The sequence below is a fragment of the Saccostrea cucullata genome, unplaced genomic scaffold (assembly GCF_032062105.1).
Source record: "Saccostrea cucullata isolate Sc308-1 unplaced genomic scaffold, CSIRO_AGI_Scuc_v1 ctg3603, whole genome shotgun sequence".
Taxonomy (NCBI): Eukaryota; Metazoa; Mollusca; class Bivalvia; order Ostreida; family Ostreidae; genus Saccostrea; species Saccostrea cuccullata.
The window spans coordinates 28,552-53,160 of NW_026932485.1; the positions used below are offsets into that span (position 1 = coordinate 28,552).

Genomic DNA, 24,609 nt, shown 5'->3' on the forward strand with positions numbered 1-24,609 from the left:
TGGCATAATTATTATAAGCATTGACTCCATACCAAAATTGTGAAATTCATTGTCTCAGGGTCAGGGGCCCTGGGGTTAGGACAGGGCTATAAAATTTATATTAATTTATATTCTCCCTCACTTCGTTCGTCCGAATATAAATTAATTATACTTTTTATTCTGTATTGAAAGAATAATCAACTCATATGTATGGAATGCTGCTCGTCAGAACGTTTATTTCAAATTTAACACATTTGTATTCATTTCAACACACTTTATTTTTAATCATTGAATAATACTTATATACATACAGGATGAGGGTTTTTGTGGTCAATGAGCACTACTAATTATTGCTAATTATTACCGATTATTTGAAATGAAAGTTTTAATGTTTTACGAGATGTTCAGATCCATAGGCCTCTTGTCGTGTTCTTAAGGGGGCCGACTATAGTTTCCATTGCGCAATATTTCGCGCATCAAGGTATAATGAAGCGTATTTACTGTTATAATGCAACTTTTTTCGCTTAGTTATTAAAATTAAACAAAATGAAAAATTATAGGTATGAAAATATAATTACAATTTGATATAAGTGATTTTTTGACCGATTTTGCAATTGATAGGTAGGTTGACGTCGTTACAGTGTGTTTTTGACGTTATGATAATCTGTAGCTCTTAAAGAAAGGGGTAATAAATATATTATTCAAGAAAAAGTAATAAACATACGCTCTTAAAATTTAAAACATAGATGTTTGAGAATATCTCCAATATTTTTACTATGTTTTCGTGTGAATCCATTGCGTACGTCATGTAATACTCTATAAAAATAGTGAAATTTGCTAATTTTTTGCATTTTGAGATGCCCCCTTTGGAAACAAGACGGTAGAATTTTGTGTTTCTTATATATATTGTATAATATAGTATTACACATCACATATTATAGTTCGAACAAAATGTCTATTGTAGTATTTGTATAATTTGCTTTAAAGTGCTAAAAATTGGCGTTTTCCTATATAATCCTATAGTAAATGTACCTGTATTTTGAGACGGTCCCTCAAAAATACCTGGACGGTAGATTTCCCCCAAACTTTGCATGTACACTGAAGTTAATGTAAGTTATATATGGTATAAAAATGAAGAGTTTCGCTATTGTAATTTTCACACAATAAAACTATAGTCGGCCCCCTTAAGTGAACCTCTAGCATCTCGTTAATATGCATTCTATCTGTACCCTCTGGTCCGCCCTTGGTTTCTTTTAAGGTGTCTGTTGGTTAAGACGGGTCTTAATGCTTTATCTCTCGGCATTCATATAATTTTCTTATGCCTGATTTCTTTAAAAATGTACAACAAAGGGGAATACTGGTCTCCCTATTTATGTACAATACAAGGTGACCTCTGGCCCCCCTTGTGATGTAAAATATAAAGTGTCCTAAGGTCCTCATAATGATCTACAACATAGGGTGACCTCTGACCCCCTATTAATGTATAAGGTGACCTCCGTTTCCCCTTATGATGTACAATATAATCTGACGTCTGCTCTTGTACAGTATAAGGTGACCTATGGTCCCCTTTCTGTTGTACAATATAACATATAATATATTGTTGTACAATATAACAATATATAACATTAGTCTCCATAATGAAATAACATATAAGGTGACCTTTGGTCATCTTATTGATGTACAATATTAGTTTACCTCTGGTCCACCTAGTAACAAACGTTAAAACTGAACTGAAGGCTCTATCCCCCTACTGATGTACAATATTAGGTGACCTCTGATCTTATTGCTGTTCATTATTAGGTGTCCCCTAGTCCCCCTACTGATGTACAATATAAGGTGACCTCTGGTCACCCTACTGATGTACAATATAAGATGACTCCTGGCCCCCTAATGATGTACTATACAAGGTGTCCTCTGGTCCCCCTACTGATGTCCCCAACTTATGTACAATAAACGATGTCCCCTGGTCATCCTGCTGTTGTACAATATAAGGTGTCCTATGGTCCCCCTACTGATGAACAATACAAGATGACCCCTGGTTCCCCTGCTGATGTATAATATAAGGTATCCTATGGTCCCCCTACTGATGTACAATAAAGGTGTCCTCTTGTCCCCCTACTGATGTACAATACAGGGTTACCTCTGGTCCCCCTACTGATGTACAATATAAGGTGTCCTCTGGTCCCCCTACTGATGTACAATATAAGGTGACCTTTGGTCCCACTACTGATGTACAATATAAGGTTACCTCTGGTCCCCCTATTGATATACAATATAAGGTGACCTCTAGTCCCCCTACTGTCGTCCCTTACTGATGTACAATATAAGGTGCCCTCTGGTCCCCCTATTGATCTAAAGTGTAATATTAGGAGTCCTCTGGTCCCCCTACTTATGTACAATATAAAGTGACCTTTGGTCCCCCTACTGATGTACAATACAGGGTTACCTCTGGTCCCCCTACTGATGTACAATACAGGGTTACCTCTGGTCCCCCTATTGATATAAAGTGTAATATTAAATGTCCACAGGTCCCCTACTGATGTACAATATAAGGTGACCTCTGGTCCCCCTACTGATGTACAATACAGGGTGACCTCTGGTCCCCCTACTGATGTACAATATAAAAGGTGACCTCTGGTCCCCCTACTGATGTACAATACAGGGTTACCTCTGGTTCCCCTATTGATGTAAAGTCCACAGGCCCCCTACTGATGTACAATATAAGGTGACCTCTGGTCCCCCTACTGAAGTCACCTACTGATGTAAAATATAAGGTGTCCTCTGGGTCCCCTACTAATGTCCCCCTACTGATGTACAATTTTACGATGACCCCTAGCCCCCCTACCAATGTCATATATGGTGTCCTCTGGTCCCCCTACTGATGTACAGATAAGGTAACCTCTGGTCCCCCTATTGATATACAATATAAGGTGACCTCAGTCCCCCACTGTTGTCCCTTACTGATGTACAATATAAGATGCCCTCTGGTCCCCCTATTGATCTAAAGTGTAATATTAGGTGTCCTCTGTTCCCCGTACTGATGTACAATATAAGGTGATTTCTGGTCCCCCTACTGATGTACAATACAGGGTTACCTCTGGTCCCCCTATTGATTTAAAGTGTAATATTAAGTGTTCTCTGTTCCCCTACTGATGTTCAATATAAGGTGACCACAGGTCCCAAACTGATGTACAATATAAGGTGACCTCTTGTCCCCCTACCCATGTCCCTTCTGATGTTAAATATAAGGTGTCCTCTGGGCCCCCTACTGATGTACAAATAAGATGATTACTGGTCTCCCTACTGATTTAGAGTATAAGATAACTTTTGTTCCCCCTTCTTATGTAAAGTGCATTATAAGGTTACCTCTGGTCCCCCTACTTATGTACAATATAAGATGACCTCTGGACCACCTACTGATTTAAAATATGACCTCTGGTACCCCTATTGATGTACAATATAAGGTGTCCTCTGGTCCTCCTACTGTAGTACAATATAAGATGACCTCTGGTCCAGGTAACTGATGTACAATTAAAGGTGACCTCTGGTCCCCCTACTGATGTACAATATAAGGTGACCTCTGGTCCCCCGACTTATGTACAATATAAGGTGACCTCTGGTTCCCATACTGATGTACATAAAAAGGTGACCACTGGTCCCACTACTGATGTACAATATGAGGTGACCTCCGGTCCCCCATGTGAAAACCTCTGGTCCTCCTACTGATGTACAATATAGGGTGACCTCTGGTCAACTTATGATGTATAATATAAGGTTACCTCTAGTCCCCCAAATGATGTACAATATAAAATGACTCCTGGTCCCCCTATTGATGTACAATATAAGTAGACCTCTGGTCCCCCTACTGATGTACAATATAAGGTGTTCTCTGGTCCCCTTACTGTTGTCCCCTACAGATGTACAATATAAGTTGTCTTCTGGTCCCCCTACATATGTAGAATTAAAGGTGTCCTCTGGTCCCCCAACTGATGTACAATAAGGTGCCCTCTGGTCCCCTTACTGATGTAGATTATAAGGTGATCTCTGGTCCCCCTACTGATGTCCCCTTCTGATGTACAGTATAAGGTGACTTCTGTTCAACCTAATGATGTATTATATAAGGTGACACACTGGTGCCCCTACTGATGTACAATATTAGGTGTCCTCTGGTCCCCCTACTGATGTACAATATAAGGTGTCCTCTGGCTCCCCTAATGATGTACAATTTAAGGTGTCCTCTGGTCCTTCTACTGATGTACAATATAAGGTGACCTCTGTATCCCCATATGATGTAGAACAGAAGATAACACCTGGTCTTATTAACTTTTTGTTACCTCTGGTATCAGCATAAAGATTATGGGAACAAGTACAACATATATATTGTACATCAATAAGGATTTCATACTTCACAAATTATAGCATATGAATGAGACAAAGGTAATCTTATGTTGTACATTGTTACGATGTGGCTGAAAGTTGTAAGTAGGAAATAATTTAAAATCATGGTATGTGTAGAATTATTTTTTATATCCTCTCCAAAAAACAGTTGACACTAATTTTTTGACTGGGAAAAAAGTGCACAATATCTCCTAGTTCTCTAAATGTATGTAATTGGAATTTGGAGGATTGGTCAACTTGCTTGTCTTCAAATACCGTATATGTATCCCAAAAGTAAATAACAATTGGTGCATTTTTAAATTTTTCTTTCTTTTTTTTTAATGTAGTTCATGAATTTGATGTGTTAATTCCAGGGAAAGGGGATGAGAACTCGATGCAGCCCAAAACTTTGAAATACAGTGGGTACATCTTCTTTGTAAAATAAATAAAATCGGAGGTTTACTAAAAAATGTTAAAGTGATGAGGTCGCCAATTTAATCATGACCTCATAAGGAAGAAGAAGAAGGAGACATTAAATAATTTAACAAATAATTATTCCATTATGTTAAAGGATCGGTGAAAAGTCCGAGCGAAATTAAGAGGTAGGGGGTGGTAAGGGGAAACATCTTCCTCCTCCCCCTACTTGTTAGAGATCTGCGAATGCAGAGACTTGACGTCGTTTACTCTTAGTCGCCTTATTAGTAAGGAGATCAGAGGTTAGGCACTGTGTGACATAGATACTATAACCTTACATGGAATAAAATCATAGGGGAGACCACAGGTCACCTATCGTAATCCATAAATGTTAAACGCATATATATCATATATCGTATAAAATTGCAGTTAATGTTGCTCAGCACCCACCCTTCACCCCCTTTATCTTTTCTAATACCCATCAGATGGTTATTCCTTTTAAGAAGTTGTTTGTTTTACACTGTAAAGGCTTCACAGTATTACGATTTATTCTATTTTCACTTTACGTATGCAAAGCACTACATTTTGTAGCGGAGTAAACAGGCCCGATAGTCGTGACACTGAGCAGGGGACCTAAGGTCCTTGTTCAGCGTACGTTTTATCCATCTGCAATATTGGCAGGGGAAGTGAGTGGCGTCGTTGGTCGGAAGTAGAAGAGCAGTATTCCAAGGACTCTTCCCGATAACACATATAAAGGTCCAAAGTAACGAGTAATCTGGTTTCCGAGTTTATTAATAAATACATGTAATTAAATGATGGACAACAATTTTAACATTCAAGAAATACAAACGGGGAACACAGACGGAAGTGGCCAGTAATGCGTCGGGCCTCCGAACTGCTAGGTAAAATTTGACAATTGTATTTATGGGAAAATGAACAATGAGTTAAAAATGACAGGTGTTGACAATGAGTAAAAGTGATACAGTGAACAATGAAGGAAATGCTTTGATGATATGGACACAAAGAAAGCCAATAATTAAATAATTACAAGTTGTTTGGAAGTGATTAAAAGGTCCTTGGACATAAACACTCTGTCCCTTTGGTGTCTGACAAGTGTCACTCAGTTATATATACTTGTTTTGGTATTATATTATGGATGGGAGCATGTAACCGGTTATACGATTACTTTGTCGAAACGATGTCAATTGTTTAGAAATTAAAATCTGTAATTGGTTAGTCGGAGAAAATAAGATATATGTAAACTTGAATTCAATAAAAAAAAACAAAAAAAATTGATTATTATTTAGCATTGAACAGAATCACTGGACTGTAAGATATATTTATCGTGCCAACGCCTGTCGTAACACAGGGTGTTTTTTTTTTTTTTTTTTGGTTTCTTTGTTTCTTTTTTTATTTTATAAAAAGGTCTCATCTAAAGGACCCGAAAGCTTCATTACAATAAAATTCTCTTTCCTTGAGGTGAATAATTTACATAAAAACAGTTGTTATTTAAAATTCAGTGCAAAAAATACTCAACGATAGGCTACATTTCCTAGCAGGGTCGATACAAGAACCAAGTAATCGTTCATAAAGTATGATCTTGATCTTGAGTTCAAAAAATGACCATATAACTAGTATAGAAGAAGCGGTCAAAATTTAATCACATGATAATTATTAGTTGAACTTTATTTTAACAACCAAAAAAAAACCAACGAAAAATCAATCAATAAATAAATAAATAAAATAAGGATATAACGAACCTCATTCAATTTTTAAAGTCAGTTCTAACATTAACAATACAAATTAGTAGCACAGCAAACATAAATCTCTTAAACTGCAGTAAAATTATGCATTTCAAAACTTCCATTTAGTAAGGTTAGTATTAGGAAGGCACATGATTACTATATTGTTCGTGTTTAACATACAAACGTTAGACGAATGTTGATCAGTCAGTATTTAACGTCGCAGATCAAGCAACCTTGGTAGAATTCTTTAGGAAACGACTGTTACATCGATAAAAAATACAATAATGCACATTTCTATAATAAATAACCAATATTTTCTGACTTTAAAAAGTATTTATATAGATAAAATTAAAAAAAAATTGTTCTTTGTTTGTTATATATATAGTAATGGTACATTGATTTATGTTGCAACTATTACAGATACGTGGTTTGTCTTTTTCTGCAACAGCTTCAACATTGTCCCTACTAATACCAAAAATAAACCTATGAAACATAATCCATTTCTTATTGGTATATAAATGTAAAATTATCTTTTGTGGTCCAAAAAGCGAAACTTTATACAATTTAATTTGATTAAAACGAATAGTCTTTATTAGCTCAAAGTCAATTAAAACAAAGAAAAAAAAAGGTTTGAGTTATGTCACATGTGATCATCCAAAAACAACACAATTGAGATCATTGATTTATTGATTGCTGTAAGCCTTGTTTGTAAAGTCCACGTGAATACCAGAAGCTGTTTGTGGACGAGACTCTGGTGGTTCAGTAGTTTTGTTGCTGCCTTGAAGAGGACTACCGGTAATTGTGTCATACCTAGGAGGCGGGGATGGAGGGCGACCCTGTGATATGGTTTCGTAATGTTGACGAGGTGGTTGACTACATTCAACAGTGCTGGTGCCATAGGTCATTGGACTTAAGAGACGTAAGAGAAAGAAAATGTGGATATAAATGTTTTGACTCAGACAATACAAAATATAAATAATTTTTTTTCTTTAATAATTTGTTTTCTTTGTATTTATTTGCAATCATCTCATTTCGGTTAATTTTCTTTGGATAGCAATATTTTGTTGGTTCTTGGGGATTTTATTTCCTTCGTAACTTGTACATACAGAAATTCAATAAATAAATATATTTAGAAAGTAATTGTGAGCGAGGATACGGCTTCGTAGATAAGGGTGACCAACGAAATTCTAGAACATTGACCCACCACAAACATATTTTTGACAGTAGTTTTCATAAAGAAAAAAAAATTGTAATAACGTTTTGTAATACCTCGATTTCCTTGAGGGTCGCAACTTCATATACAGTAGAGCGCTGACGACAGCCAGAATAAGGAGGGAGAGTACAATTAGTGTAATTATCAAACCCAAATGGACATCTACAATGTACGTATACCTGTGTTTTATAAGCTCATATGAAAAAACCATTTACATGTTGAGAAGAATAGAAAAGAGAAAGTACTGGGTATTACGACAAAGGATATACCAGTATGTTTTTCTGATAGAAATACATGTAATTTTAAATTTGAACATACTTTCTTCTTCATTAGATTCTGGTTTTTCTGGTGGCTGCCTCCGTCCACCTCCTTGTTTTGTGGGTGGAATCTGAACAGTTGATGACCCTGTACTTCTGGCACCAGTTGTGGTTTGCTCTGTTGTTGTTGCTGTTGTTGTTGGACAAGATTGCTATAGTGGGAAATAACATATACATGTAGCAAATGAAAGAAAATATGAAATAAAAATAGTTCTAATCATTGAATTGTAAATAACATTGGGATGAGTGGATAGTTCTGTGTTGCAAACAAAAGAAATATCAGTTTTTATAGTTATACATGTAATATTAGTTGATGTTTTTAATGAACACATTTATATAAGATATATAATATATAAAGTGTGATGATAAAATTGATATTATATTAGGAACTTTGAAAATCATGACGCAAATTATTCCGTAAGACTTTATCAGCTTTCCTTTTAGAATATATTATGGCAAGGATGTTGTAGAAAATAAAAAACACGTTAATTTTGTTACAAACTATTATAAAAATGTACTTTTTTCAGCATTTTTCAAATGATTTCAAAAAATTACCTTCAAAGTGCATTCGAATGTTGATGCATTACAGTTGAAGCACTCATCATTATATATGATAAGGGTCATTGTGTCACCATAATTGACGCCGTCATAGGAGAGATTGATATCAAATCCATTGCCGTAAACATTTGCAGATGATGATCTTTTCCTACGTGAATTAATAGGAAAGTCTGCCTTTATGATAGTTAGCCCAATATATGTACCAATTGTTGTGTGTGTAGATAGCACTGCTGATTTTCCTGAATCTGTTATCTAAGAAAAAAGATTAGATAAATTAAGAACTTTTACAATTTTTCAAAACTAAATTAATCTATAAAATAAACTGAAATATAAAGATAAGGGACCTATTTCCATGCTTGAGACTTTTTCTTTATAAGTTAATTTACTTAAAAATAGATAAATATCTGAGTAAGCCCTTGAAGCTTAAAGTGAATCAATTAATACTTCTAATAAATATTTCCATAAAACATAAAACATACCTCAAAGAAATTAAATTTCACATGGATATTTTCCTCTAAAAAGTAACCGTAAATGTTTGTTTTTGCGCATGCTCTTTTGCTGGTTGTGCACAAGCCATTTTCCGGTAAGGAAGTATTGGTGGGAGGAGTTGATTTGGTGTGTGAACAATCAAAACCAACGAATGAAGCACTGCATATACATACACCTGTGACGAACATAGATTTAGTTCTATTTAAAGCAATTTTCTAAAAACAAATGGGTCAAAATTCTATATTATGTTAACTCCTTGCATTACCCCTAGAAATCAAAAAAAGATTTTTAAATTGTTTATTTTTATTCTTTATACCTAAGTATTTCAATTTAAACGCTTTTAAATGGTACACACATTTGCTCATACATTATTTAAGTTCAAACCTGCAGTGCAGACTCCATTATTCGAACAATTATTTGGGCAGACAACTTTTCCAATCCTGTCTACGACCGACTCAGTTTGGGTCCCATTTGTTTCGTAGTAAATCTCGTATTTTTTTATTTGTTCAAAACAGAATTGTTTAAGCGATTCGATAGTGTGGGTTGTAAATTCCGTAGTTCCGGCATCCTGTAGGCAAATGATATTTTTCTCATCAATATTTTTGTTAACACTATTACACAAGAATAAGTTAAATATCAATAGTATTCATCAGTGCACGAAAAATATTTTCATTAATTGAATAATTGTTTTGGAAAAGCAATTGTCTGGTGATTTAAAGTAGGTCCGTACTTTCAGAATTTTCTGTCAAACTGATAATTTTTCAATTTGAATACCTTGAACAAGTCTTAAACTTACTAAAACACCCATAAAAGACGTATCTTTGCAGGTTAATTTTCATACAACATGTCTCAGCGCACATACCTCTAAACACTCAAAAGCCAAAATTGAACATAAAAAAGTGTGATATCATATTTCTCTTAGTTATGCACCTAATCACATCAAATTTATGTTAAAACTTATGAAGATCAAAAATATTCATTTGCCAAGAGAATATTTGAAATCTTTACTGCAAAACATTAACAAATTGGTGTTGAATCTGTCCATGTCTTTCAGAAAAAAATCTTAAAATATCTTTATTTTTATTTTTTCTCAAAATCCAAAATGTTTAGATGTCATTTTTTCTTCAAAACTATTAAGAATCATATCTAATGTTAACAAAAACAGCTACTTTATTATGGTTGACCAGAGAATTTTAACAAAACAGTCTTAAAGACGTATACCCCCATTTTTGGAATATAAATTTTTTCAGTTATTCAATGCAAAATTTTAAAAAAAACAAAAATTAAATGGATAATATAGGCTCTAAATCAATAAAAATAGATCTCAGGTTAGTTTGCTTAAAAGAAAATTAAAAAGATTTAGGTCCATAAAAGCAATTAAGAATTTTGTGTCTGTGTACGTAGTAAATGACATATAGATCTTATGGACAGAGTGCAAAGTGTTAATTTCCATAAATAATGTATATTAAATGAGCAACCTCTAATGATAAAACGCCGCTTAATGATACAAATAGCATTAAGCGTTGCAATTGCAACGCTTAATGCAATAAATTATTGCATTAATAGTTGACATCATCAACCGCTAATGCTCAATTGCCCCTTAATGACAGATTTATATCATTAAGCGTCACAAATGCAGTGCAACACCGACGCTTAATGAAACAAGCAAATATCGACATATTCGACGCTTAATGATACAAACTAGTGTATCATAAGCGTCGCAGTTGCACCTCTTAATGATATAAAATTTAGAAATCTCTTGTTATATCTAAGAGAAACACACATCCACTTTTCATGAACAATGCGATATCAATTGTCAAAATATTTATATATGCCCTTGTGCTATATAAATGGTAATTATTGAAGTTTTACTGTGTTTTTTATCTAGTCAAGGGACCGTCGTTAAGCTCCGGATATTTAAGAGACAGACAGTCACATAGCCTAGATAAAGACATACAACCAAAGGGAAAAATTAAACAATATTCAAATTCTTTAAAAAAGCTTTTTTTTTTACTGAAAATACAGAAGCAAACAAGCAATTGAATTCCTTTTAATTTGATACAATGATATTAATACTCAACTTAAATATATAAAATATATTTAGATATACCAAACTTTGTATTTTACGTGTCGTCTGACCTTTAAAGTTTGTACTTATAACAAAGGATGAGAAAAGAAGTCATTGCCATCAGAAGGATAGAAATAACGAACAGTATTCAATCTAAACGTCCATAAAACAAATATACAAAATAAGAGCAGAGCAAACACGGACCTCCGAAACATCAGAGGTGGGATCAGGTGCCATGGAGGAGTGAGCATCCCCTGCCGACCGGTCACACCCGCCGTGTGCTCGTTGTCATAATCAGGAAATAACGGAAAAAATCCGTGGTCAATTCAGTGTATAAATAATGGACTAACAATTGGTATGAAAAACGTCAGTCAGCATTTCATTCAATGATAAATTGTATTTGCTGACAAGGTCATTGTATCGACCATAGAATTTACGAAATGATGACTTTAAACGAGACTGTTGATATTCTTGTTTCATCGACTTGCTTGTCAATAATTTACCTCGTTTAAGAAATTGTTCATACGTAGAGCATGCTCTTGCGTATCGAATCAACTGAGATAAAAATACTCCGTATGCAGGTGATGAAGGTATATTGCTGCATAGGTAATGGAAGTTGACGATAAAAAAGTTCAAGTCATCACGTTTATCATATAGCTTGGTTGTTAGATTACCATTAGTGTCTTTTTCAAGTAAAATATCCAAGTATGAAGCAGAAGTGTCGGACTCTGTAGTATCTTTTATCTCAAGCTCATCAGGATATATCGTGTCGACGTAGGAATGGAAATTATCATTATTTATTGACAATACGTCGTCGATGTATCTAAATGTCGAGTTGAAAGCCACAGCAAGTGTTTTCTTTTTTTCACCTAAAAGATTTTGCATAAATTCTGCTTCATATGAATATAAAAATAAGTCTGCTAATAACGGAGCGCAATTTGTACCCATAGGAATTCCAATAGATTGTTGGAATACCTGGTCTCCAAAAACCACATAGATATTGTCAATCAGAAACTCAAGCATCTTCTTGATGTCAACTTCAGAGTACTTATGTGTGCAATCAGAATCTGTTTTAACAAAATAATTTTTCAAATGACCAAAATTCACAGAAACCTTGTTCATCAAAATCAAAAACTGATGCATTTTTTATGTATCTTAGTGTATTCTACTTGTGTTCCAAGTTATGTTGAAATCAGACAAAAATTGTGGGACAAGTAGTATTTTAAAGAAATTTCACAGAAAATTAAATTTTTAAATAGTAAACATGGCAACACTGTTCATCGAAATCAAAAACCGATAAAACATCCTATGAATCTTTGTGTAGTATATTTGTGTGTCAAGATATATTGAAATCAGACCAAAACTGTAGGAGGGGTAGCGTTTAAAAAAATGTTTACAGACAGACGGACAGCTAGTCGGACGGACGCATTACTATTGCATAAGCTCTTCTAGTCTCTGACAGAAGAGCAAAAAATTACTGTTTCCAGTATTGCGATCCCTAATTGCAGTTCAAAAGATTATTTTTTTTTTGCACAAAAAGATACTACCAGATAGGGCCTATAAGAAGATATTACCAAACTGACATGGGTAATTTCAATAAAATGGATATATACTAGTCCAAATATCCTTTATTTTTTGCTAAATTTTAGTATATTTTTTATTCTTATATGATTCCTATACATGTATTTAAGGTTTTCCAATTTTCACATATAGCAAAGTTGGCACATAAAGGTACAAAATGATACAAAAACTAATAGTTTTGATGATCGTTTTCTAAGATAATACTTTTTACGGATTTTTGGCTCAAATTTGTACTTGAATTTGAAACATTTAAAAGCAAACATAGTTCTAATATGTGTGAAAAATCTTATTTATTTGATATACTTTGAAACTTTAGTCCTTTATTATTAATTTAACTTACATTTGAAAATTTCGTCTCGTGTTTGATTGCGTAAAAATATAATAACTAAATTCAATGTTCTATAAAAATTTTGAGAACCAGAAAAGAAGATATTTTCATACACCACCATTCAGCCAAAAATAAATTTATATTAATCTTTAAATACAAGAAATCTGAGAAGAATCCTATCTTAACCAACATTCCTAGCAAAAAATAGGGCTACCTTACAAGCCATTCGGAAAAGATACCAAAGTTCATATTTCTTATATACATGTAACCCTTATGGATAATACTCTAAACGGCCTATCTCACCATTTTGTAGTGTAACTATATTTCCAAAAATTTTGAAAACAATGTAGAAATCAGAAGAGAATGCTAAATATGGATATTTTTTTATCTTATTCCAAGAAATATAAAACATTATTAAGGAACGTGTCGTCTGACCTTAAGAAAAAAGGTCCAACCTTTTTTTTGGAACAGGACCAATGTACATCAAATGAATACTAGAACATGCATTAATAGAGACGGTCTCTCTTGTACCGAAAAAAAGGAACTATTCATTTAAATCTAGTTCATTTTAATTTTAGTCAGATAAAAACATATCTCTGTTAAAAATATATCTCTTTCGAGACTGTAGCACTACTCTTTCGTACTTACTAGGATATATATAAGGAATAAAAAGGTAGCAATTGGGGCTTAAGGCTTTATAAAAGCAATAAAAAGAATGACCGTCCTTAATTAAGTCTATTTTTTGGCAAGATTGCAATAAAACTACAACTGTACATGTAGTAATAGCTTTCAATAAAAGTTTACAGATGTTCAATTTTAGTTACCATGGCAACATCAATCAACAAACTCAAAAACACAATAAACTGATAATAGTGTATGCCAGAATAGTCTACATGTATGCCAGATTATTTTACAATTTGACTAAAACTGTAGGAGAAGTAGCATTTTGAATGAATTTCATAGAATTTCTAAATGTCTATTTTTTTTACCACGGTGACACCGTTGATCGAAATCAAAAAAACGATATCTTTAAGTGTAATCTACACGTGAGCTTAGTTATTTTGAAATCAGACAAAAAAAAGTGGATAGGTAACATTTTATTATATTATCTTTAGTAACTGAGGCAAAAATAAAAAAACAATGCAGAAATTAAGTATCTTTGTGTAGTCTATTTGTGTACTAAGTTATATTGAAATCAGACCAAGAGGAGTAGCATTTTGAAAAATTGTTTACAGACGGACGGACAGACAGACAGGCAAATACACTACAAAATGAAGTATGTGTCATTTAGAATTTTAAAAACACCAGCTTCATCAACTTCAATTTACATGTTTTTTAATTTAAGGAATGAAGCTAATTTCAACTTATGCTATCCAATATAACATAACTTGGGGCAGTTTACGCTTTATAAACCGCGAAGCGGTTTATAAAAAAGCGTAAACTGCCCCAAGTTTTGTTATATCGGATAACATTAGTTGAAATTAGCTTCATTCCTTATAATTTAATTCTAGTGTAGACAATGAGTCAATATTTCCTGCGGAAAAAAGACTTCAAATTGAGTGTTATTTTAAAAGTGACGTCAAGCGGAGTAATAAATTTTTGACGTTACTCATTGTGACATGGGCAAGTTATGTTATCCAAAATATTATATGTTCCTCTGAATGTTTCAGCCAATGAAATTTGCTTGATACAGGTGAAAATAAATTATAATTTGATATGAACATGTACATGTACTATTTTTTTCAAAATTGATTATAAAAATAATCATGCCACAGTATTGTATTAAAAAAAACTGATAAAAAATAAAGGATGAATGAATCTTTTCTCAAAATAATACATTATTCAAAGTATTGAATTCATTTGTATTCTTTGTGTTTAATATACTGAAACATAAATTGTCAATATTAATGTCTCAATTATAGTGAAAATTATACATTTATTTTTCGATACGTCTATATGAAACGTTAACAGTGACATGTGTTAAGCTGTATCAAATCTAAAATACAAAGTTTGGAAGAGTATCTAAATATATCTTATATATTTAAGTTGAGTATTGAAATCATTGTTTCAAATAACAAAAGGCCTATGGGCCACATCGCTCACCTGAGAAGCTTTGACCATTCTGTTCTTTACCAGATTTCCCCCTTGTAATACATTATGTATCCCCACCCTAAACTACTGATCATAATTAAGACATTTTGAAATCAACTACCCCAGGATCCTTCCATGTGCAAAAAAGTTTCAGCTTTTCTGGCCCAGTGGTTCTTGAAAAGAAGATTTTCAAAAATTTTTCCTATATATTTTTATGTAAAACTTTGATCCCCCCATTGTGGCTCCACCTTTCCCCTGGGGGTCATGATGTGAACAATTTAAAATCTACATTAACCAAGAATGCTTCAACATAAGTTTCAACTTTTCTGGCCCGGTGGTTCATGAGAAAAAGATTTTCAAAGATTTTTCCTATATATTTCTATGTAAAAATTTGATTCCCCATTGTGGCCTCGCTCTTTCCACGGGGGTCATGATTTGAACAATTTAAAACCTACACTTCCAAAGAATGCTTCCACATAAGTTTCAACTTTTTTGGCCCATTGGTTCTTGAGAAGAAGATTTTCAAAGAATTTTCCAATATATTTCTATGTAAAACTTTGATTCCCCATTGTGGCCCCACCCTTCCCCCGGGGGTCTTGATTTGAAAAATTTAAAATCTGCACTATCCAAGGATGCTTCCACATAAGTTTCAGCTTTTCTGGACCAGTAGTTCTTGAGAAGAAGATTTTCAAAGATTTTTCCTATACATTTCTATATAAAACTTTGATTCTCCATTGTGTCCCCGCCCTTCACCCGGGGGTCAGGATTTTTACAATTTGGAATCTACACTATCCCAGGATGCTTACATATATAAGTTTCAGCGATTCTGGCCCAGTAGTTCTTGAAAGAAATATTTTCAAAGATTTTTCCTATATATTTCTATGTAAAACTCTGATTCCCCATTGTGGTCCCGCCCTTCCCCCAGGGGTCATGATTTTTACAATTAGAATCTACACTATCCCAGGATGCTACCACATATAAGTTTCAGCGATTCTGGCCCAGTACTTCTTGAGAAGAAGATTTTCAAAGATTATTCCTATATATTTCTATGTAAAACTCTGATTCCCCATTGTGGCCCCGCCCTTCCCCCGGAGGTCATGATTTTTACGATTTAGAATCTACACTATCCCAAGATGCTTCCACACACGTTTCAGCTTTTCTGGCCCAGTGGTTCTTGAGAAGAAGATTTTTTAATGACCCCACCCTATTTTTTTCTTTTCTTGATTATCTCCCCTTGTGATGGGATATGTCCCTTCATTTTAACAATTTAAATTTCCCTTCACCAAAGGATGCTTTGTACCAAGTTTGGTCAAAATTGGCTCAGTGGTTCTTGAGAAGAAGTCGAAAATGTGAAAAGTTTACAGACGGACAGACAGACAGACAGACAGACAGACATACATACAGACAGACAGACAGACAGAAGGACGACGGACAAAATGTGATCAGAAAAGCTCACTTGAGCCTTTGGCTCAGGTGAGCTAAAAAGGAATTCAATTCCTTGTTTGCTTCTGTATTTTCAGTAAAAAAATTGTTTTTTTAAAAGAATTTGAATATTGTTTTATTTATCCCTTTGTTTGTATCTCTTTAATCTAGCTATCTGACTATCTGTCTCTTAAATATACGGAGTTTAACGACGTTCACTTGACTAGATAAAAAAACACAGTAAAACTTCAATAATTACCATTTATATAGCACAAGGGCATATATAAATATTTTGGCAAGTGATATCTCATTGTTCATGAAAGTGGATGTGTGTTTCTCTTAGATATAACAAGAGATTTCTAAATTTTATATCATTAAGAGGTGCAACTGCGACGCTTAATGATACACTAGTTTGTTTCATTAAGCGTCGATTATGTCGATATTTGCTTGTTTCATTAAGCGTCGGTGTTGCACTGCATTTGTGACGCTTAATGATATAAATCTGTCGTTAAGCGGCAATTTAGCATTAGCGGTTGATGATGTCAGCTATTAATGCAATAATTTATAGCATTAAGAGTTGCAATTGCAACGCTTAATGCTATTTGTATCATTAAGCGGCGTTTTATCATTAGAGGTTGCTACAATGCTTAACCGATTAATCGGTCGGAACGATGGCAATCGGTTAGAAAATATGTAATCGGTTAGTCGGAAAAATAAAATATAATGTAAAATTGTACACTATTTTCTTAAAGTGCATTTTAATTTTTTTGTTTCTGCTCATAGTGTTGCTAATTTAGCGTTTATTCAAATTCTTTAAGCTTATTTGTAGGTAATTATGGATCTCCGAATTGAGACACTGTGGACAATTGGTCAGTTCATAATTTTCATATTCTCCTGTAAACCTGTACAGTCATGTTTGTATTTGTTTGTACTGATGAGCTACAATGCTCAAAGTCAATAAAAAACTTGAACTTGAACTTGTGTAGTGTTAATCACTGTGAAAATATCAAGTGTCGTTACCCCGATAGTACTACCGGTATATCATTCTTTTATAATTACAAATGAATCCCTCTATCCTCTGTTAATTGGTATATATTTCGTTTTCAGTTATCTATCCAATTCAACAAGCAATTTGTTAATCTCAATCTGAGAATCTGCTCTGAAAGTTGTCGATCATTTTTCTATGCCTTTTTCGTGTTTTTCTAAAATGTTTCTTGTCCGATAAAATTATATAAAAAATTATCTTTAGTTTTCTACTTCTTATAACTGAAACTTTTTGAACTTTTGTTATTTTCAGTCTTTTTATGTATACATTGTACAAACTATCTACTTGAAAAAATAAATTGTCAAAAAATGTACTTTTGATACGATTAACCGGTTAATCGGTCGGACCGTGTTGCGGTTAACCAATTAGCAATTTTATATTCGATTGCCATCCCTAATGTATATAATGAATTGTGGGATAAATATGCTACATGTGATTATACATGATTGTGGGACACTCTATGTATAATAAATGTAATGATTATCGCTGTAAGTCTGATCTGAACTGTATTTGAAGTATTCTGTACAATTCAATAAAAGTGGCACTCGTTCTCTACTTTATCCTTAGAAAAAAAATACATAAATATACTGCACGTGATTATAACTGATTGTGGGTCACTGTTTGTATGCATATATAACGAATAGGGGGAGGGGGGGGGGTAATGTAGTGATTATACTAGTTTGTGGGTCACTGTATACAAGTTTATAACGGATTGTGCGATAAATATATTGCACTTGATTAAAACTGATTGTGGGTCACTGTACATAAAGAATTGTTTGATAAATATATTACAGGTGGTTAAAACTATGGGTCACTGTATATATGTATATAGTGAATTGTGGGATAAATATACCGCATGTGATTATACTAGTTTGTGGGTCACTGTATACAAGTTTATAACGGATTGTGCGATAAATATATTGCACTTGATTAAAACTGATTGTGGGTCACGTATATATGTGGGATAAATATATTGCAGGTGGTTAAAACTATGGGTCACTGTTTATATGTATATAGTGAATTGTGGGATAAATATACCGCATGTGATTATATTTGATTGTGCGACACTCTGTGTATAATAAATGTAATGATTATCGCTGTTTGTGGATCACAATATATATAATTATATACATGTATATATAACATCTTGGGGCAGTTGATCGTATAAATAATACTGAGAGAGGATATCCCTAGAATATATAACTAAGATTCTTATAAATAATGTATCGCAGTGAATCATTATTTGATATGATCCGAAAGTTATTATAAAGTAATATTGAAAATTTTGTGGAATAAATATATTGTGATTAAAACTGATTGTGAGTTACTGTTGATAAATATGAAATGAATTGTGTGATAAATTATCGCACGTTATTATAACTGATTGAGGGTCATTGTTTACATATTATAAAGAATTTTTGGATAAATAAGTAAATTGTTTATTATAGCGGCATGTGTTATCATACAATACAATCATAATATTATCAAAAATATTTAATACAAATATTCAAACACTCGACCCATCGGACCTATATGTCACATTAAACAAAAAATAAAGGAAACATACGTATATATACCGCTACACAAACATTTTGTGCATAACGGTTTCTGTACAACAAAGCTTGCATTTGCATGTATGATTAATATAAATATTTTGAGGTGTGCCTAGGAAAATGCGTTAAAAGGAAAATTAAAGTATCTAGATCCAACATAGAAAAAGTTGGGTTGCAATAAACGCTATATAATAAATCTGATCTGTTTTTCGAGTATTCTGTACAATTAATAAAAAGTGGCACTCGATCTCTACTTTATCTTGAGAACAAAAAATACATAAATATATTACTGATCGTTGGTCACTGTATGTATGTATTTAAAAAAATGGGGGGAGGGGGTAATGTATAATTATACCAGTTTGTGGGTCACTGTATATATGTATATAACGGATTGTGCAATAAATACATTGCACTTGATTAAAACTTATTGAAGGTCCCTGTATATACATTGTATATTAATAATGAATTGCTGGATCGATATATTGCAGTTAGTTAAAACTGTGGGTCACTGTTTATATGTATATAATGAATTGTGGGACGAATATACCGCATGTGATTATACATGATTGTGGGACACTCTATGTATAATAAATGTAGTGACCATCGCTGTTTGTGGGTCACTATATAAATATAACATTGTTGGGCAGTTGATTGTATGAATTTCATTGCGAGAGAGAATATCCAAAGAATATCTTGTTAAGATTCTTATAAATAAATCATTATTTAATATGAAAATTTTATATTGAAATCAGCGAAACTGTTCCTAATGGATTATTCTACTTTGTACATTAGTAAATATACATACATGAATATATTTATTGGTATTTTATCAAACATTAATTCTAATGTCTTTTCATTGTGATATACAGCAAATAATATAATTATATTGCATAAAATAATATTGCGGGTCATAGAATTAATATATGAAGAGCATTGTGCGATGTATATAGTTTATCCCACAATGCTTTATATATATGAATGTTTTGACCCACAATTATATACAATATTTATAATATAAACTCAAAAATTATATTATATATTATATAAGGACCATATATAACGCCTAAATCATGAATATGGCATAGCTATGCAATGTAGAAATGCGAGATCCCACAAACCAGCTTAGAAGCTCGGTGCCCACAAACAACCTCATATACCTATATATATATATATATATATATATATATATATATATATATATATATATATATATATATATAAGTGCTGATTGTTTGGAATTCTTTGCTAAGCTTCTGCATTTAAAGCAAAAGTTAGATCATGATGACTTTAAAAGTAACATTCTCAATTAAGGCAATAAACAATGAGTAAACAAATTCAACGCAAGTAAATCACAATAACTGCATTTCGTCTGAATGTATAATCTTTAATAAGCAACTCGCTAGCAATATCAATCTTTTCTGAAAGATGTAGTTCAAACAAGCACACCCAATCAACCTATTTGATACTAAAACATTTTTTAGATAGGCGTTTTGTCGAATCTTCTTATTTACTCTTTTCTTAGAGTCTCCGGAAAACTCAAACTTTGCAAACATTCTGGAAACAGTCTAATACATAGATTAAAATTGTTCGTCTTATCAGTCCTTTCCACCGTTATGAGGCACTATACATATTGATGTCTGAGGTTTCAAAGTTCCCATTAATCATTTTTTTTCTTACAATAAATATACTGCAAAAAACATTCAAGATAGAAAAAATATGCATGTACAGTAAATACTCGCCTATAAGTCGGTCCGTATATAAGTCGGTTGTATTTTTTTATTTAGGTTATTTTGCGGGGCTTTTTTCCATTGACCAGCCTATATTAACTATAACTATTTTTCAGAATCAGATGACAATTTTTAATAAATGTTTTGATGTTCTAACCTGATTTCAATCAATATTTTAAAAATTTAGCCAACAATTTACTTTAAATCATAAAAAAATGCAGACTTAAGATTAAAAGAATTAGATATATGTATATAAATACGTGTACTTTATGTTTAATCTTAGAATACATATATCATAATGATATGATATATCCAGACTTTATTCAACGAGAACCATGTTTACAGAATACTATGTTTCGCCGACCAGAAAAATACCAATACTTTTATGACTCGCCTATAAGTCGGACATACAGTTTTCGGCTAAAATTTAACTCCCCCCCCCCAAAAAAAAAACCACTTATAGGCGAGTATATACGGTATATATTCTATAAATTTGCGGTCAAAATCAAATGTCTTTTAAACAATCTAAGTGAACTTCTATATAAAATTAAAATATTAAAATAACAATTTCACGAAAGAAATCAAGTAAATAGGATAACTGTTAAGAAAGGGGTTATGTCTGTTTACTTACACAGAACGTTTAACCGTTTCCGTGAGGTTACATCCAAAGTCTTAAAGTTTCACTTGTGATAAATAATATACCTTTTTTTTAAATGCACAACAATCACGTGATAACTGAGGAAATACCTGAAGTAATAAATTCCTGATAGGATCAAGGTGTTATTTTCCGAATAGATATACGTCAGTTATAACATATTGAAATGGCTAGAATTAAAAATAAGTAATGTTATATACAAAAGTAAAAAAAAATCTTTAACTATTGAAATGGAAGGTAAAATAAACTTCCGTTAAAAAAGAGTGCTCGCATTTTCAAACGCAACGGTAGAAAATTTATTAAAATTCAAAACATGCAAGCATGACAGATTTTGTTCATTGTAATACCCACCATGACATGCGGTTCAAACGCCTTTCATGGTATCGGGTGAAATTGAGGGTATCCGCGACTGGAAATATAGCGTAATTTCACTATAATAGTGAAATACCACTATTATAGCGGAATTTACGTTTCCCCCCAACCTGATAAAGCATCATAAAGATGATTTTACTAGGGGCTATCAAAAAGATCGTGGACTAGGGCCATAAAATTAAAACCGCTTTAAAATATCTAGTTTTCATTGTCTTTCCTATATATAGAATAAATAATAAATCATTAATCTTATTTTAAATAAGTTAGTAATGTTTTTGTAAGCAAAGGTATGTCCATGCGGCGCAACCTCGAAAACGACATTTTTTTTTCGAACTAAGTGTAACTAAGAAAACTATTGTGATATATACATTTGGCATCCAAATATCCCGTTAATTCAAGTATGTGTTGGGACGCTATTGTTCCATAAAATCTTAAATTTTTACCTCATTCTGAAAATTCTATAAAATTTTATAATAAATTTTACATGCAGTATCCAAACAAATATTGCCTGAAAAATGACGTCGAAAGGGGGGGGAATTTCCTTTTCAAACATTTTATAACATTTTGCCCCTTGAAAAACAGGTATACACCTAGGAAATGTTTAAACTGGCTACATATTACTTATTTTTAATGCCAAAATAGATTCAGAGAGAAAAGGAATTCATGAACAAATAACCCCCTTCCCCGCAGTAACGCATTTTAAAGCATATAAAGTTTCCTATTTCTAAAGCATAATTACGCATTTACCGTTTCCCCGCAATCACGCATTTTCACGCATTATAAAAAGTTCATTCAATCTTCAATTTATTGCCAAATTTCAACTATTTTATACTGGCTTATATCTCATGAAATAAGAAAAGTTATTTTCTAATTAAAATATTACGTCATAATATTATTTACGCTAAACTTTAGAGAAACTTGTACCCCGCTGTAAAGTGCTTGCGGGGGGAATGGTTACGTAATATATCTATGACACGAAGATTCGGTGTATGTTGCTAAACAGTTCAATAAGTTGTAAAGAGTTACAGTGTAGGGAACTAATTTTGTTACATAAACCAGCATCAGGATCAGCATAAGTAGGATCAGGATAGAACTAGCATCAGCATTTAAAAAAACAGCAGTCTTGGATCAGCATCAGCAAGAAAAGGACAGAACTAGCATTGGCCAAAGTGAAAACAGATAAAGGAAAGTCATTTAATACCAATTACAAATAATAATTATTCAAAAATTTATTTTTAATGGCGATGCTGTTTTTGAATTATCCACTTCCGGCAGGATAATCCTACTTTCGGTAGCATTACTAGCATTGACCTAGTTTCAAACCAGCATCAGGATAAGGATCAAACCAGGATCAGGATAAGGATAACTAGCATCAAAATCAGCAAGCAAAGGAAGCATCAAAATCAGCAAGCATAGGAAGCACCAAAATCAGCATTGATGCTGTAACAAAATTATTTCCCTGTACTGTAACTGTTGACGGTGCGACCGTTAGAGCGAGCGCAAACTCTTCTATTGTATTAATATAGATTTGGCTCGTCAAACCGCACGTGACATTTGGTGCGTCTAGACTCTGACGTCACATGACGTTGTATGTAGGTTACAAATACCAAGAAAAAAACTGAACAGTGCTGAATGTTAATGAAAAAAGTTACGTTTACAATTTATCTTCAATATGTATCCATTTAATCAAGGCGAATAAACTTTTTGTTGAACATTTGCCGTCATTCTAGCGAGAACTCAACTTTGCTAAGCAATGCATTGTGGGTCAAAATTACTGTGGCCAAAAATTCTAAAGAATGAATGTGCAATAGTCCGAATTTCTGTTCGCCCAGGCGTTGTCGTTAGAGCTCGCAGTCGATTTGTAGTTGTCAAGGTGTGAAAAACCAATCATGTAAAAAAAAAAGACGTTTATCACGTGTTGTAGATAATGAACTCCAAAAGCAATATATGCTGGCACAATCAAGTGAAGATCTCTGCCATTGTATAAATCTTATTTGAATAGTATATGCATTGAAAGCCGATGTTCATGACATCGTAAAGTCATATAAACAAGATGGATTGAGGTCCTTCCTCAGCTCCAGGGAATGTCATCAAAATAAGTGTATGAGGTAGAAGAATTAGACTTTAAAAAACAATGACGTTGTCGGACTTCATAAAGCTAAACAGCGACGGCGCCAGGTGATGATATAATGTCGTTTTTATTTCATAATAATTAGGAAATAATGAACGTATCAAGCTAAAATTTTTAACATTTCTTTATTTTTTTGTTGCTATCAGTTCCTTCAAAATTTTGTAAGCTCAAATTACATGGTACTAATTTTATAGCCTCAGTCCACAAACATTTTGATAACCCCTCGTATACAAAAATTACAACCTGGTTCATCTTTCTGTTTTTATAAAAAAAAAAAAGCATGCAGATATACCTACTTTCTCTCTCTTTCTCCCTCTTTTTCTCTTTAACTCATTCTCTCTTTCTGTGTAAGTGTAATAAATATACGATAGGGTATCAAAACATTAGAGGATTGACACCATGAAATTTAAACGTTTTGAAATGAGCAGAATGGAGTGGATTTTAATACAATTATCCAGTATCAACTTTTTCTCATTATAGGTTAAACCGTAAAATGATTTTTTACGCTTTAATAGTCTTTATGTGAGAGATGGTGTATATGGCA

At 32.9% G+C, this 24,609-nt stretch overlaps 1 protein-coding gene across 1 annotated transcript; it reads right to left on the reverse strand.

The window, feature by feature from the left end:
• Positions 1-7,198: 7,198 nt before the first annotated feature.
• Positions 7,199-9,660, reverse strand: LOC134235241 (uncharacterized; the record flags this gene model as incomplete). Its single annotated transcript, XM_062717374.1, has 6 exons — positions 7,199-7,424; positions 7,785-7,890; positions 8,047-8,197; positions 8,601-8,855; positions 9,083-9,267; positions 9,477-9,660. Coding segments are annotated over 6 exons (1,107 nt in total), but the record flags the coding sequence as incomplete, so codon positions are not given.
• Between the last annotated feature and the right edge of the window lie 14,949 nt (positions 9,661-24,609).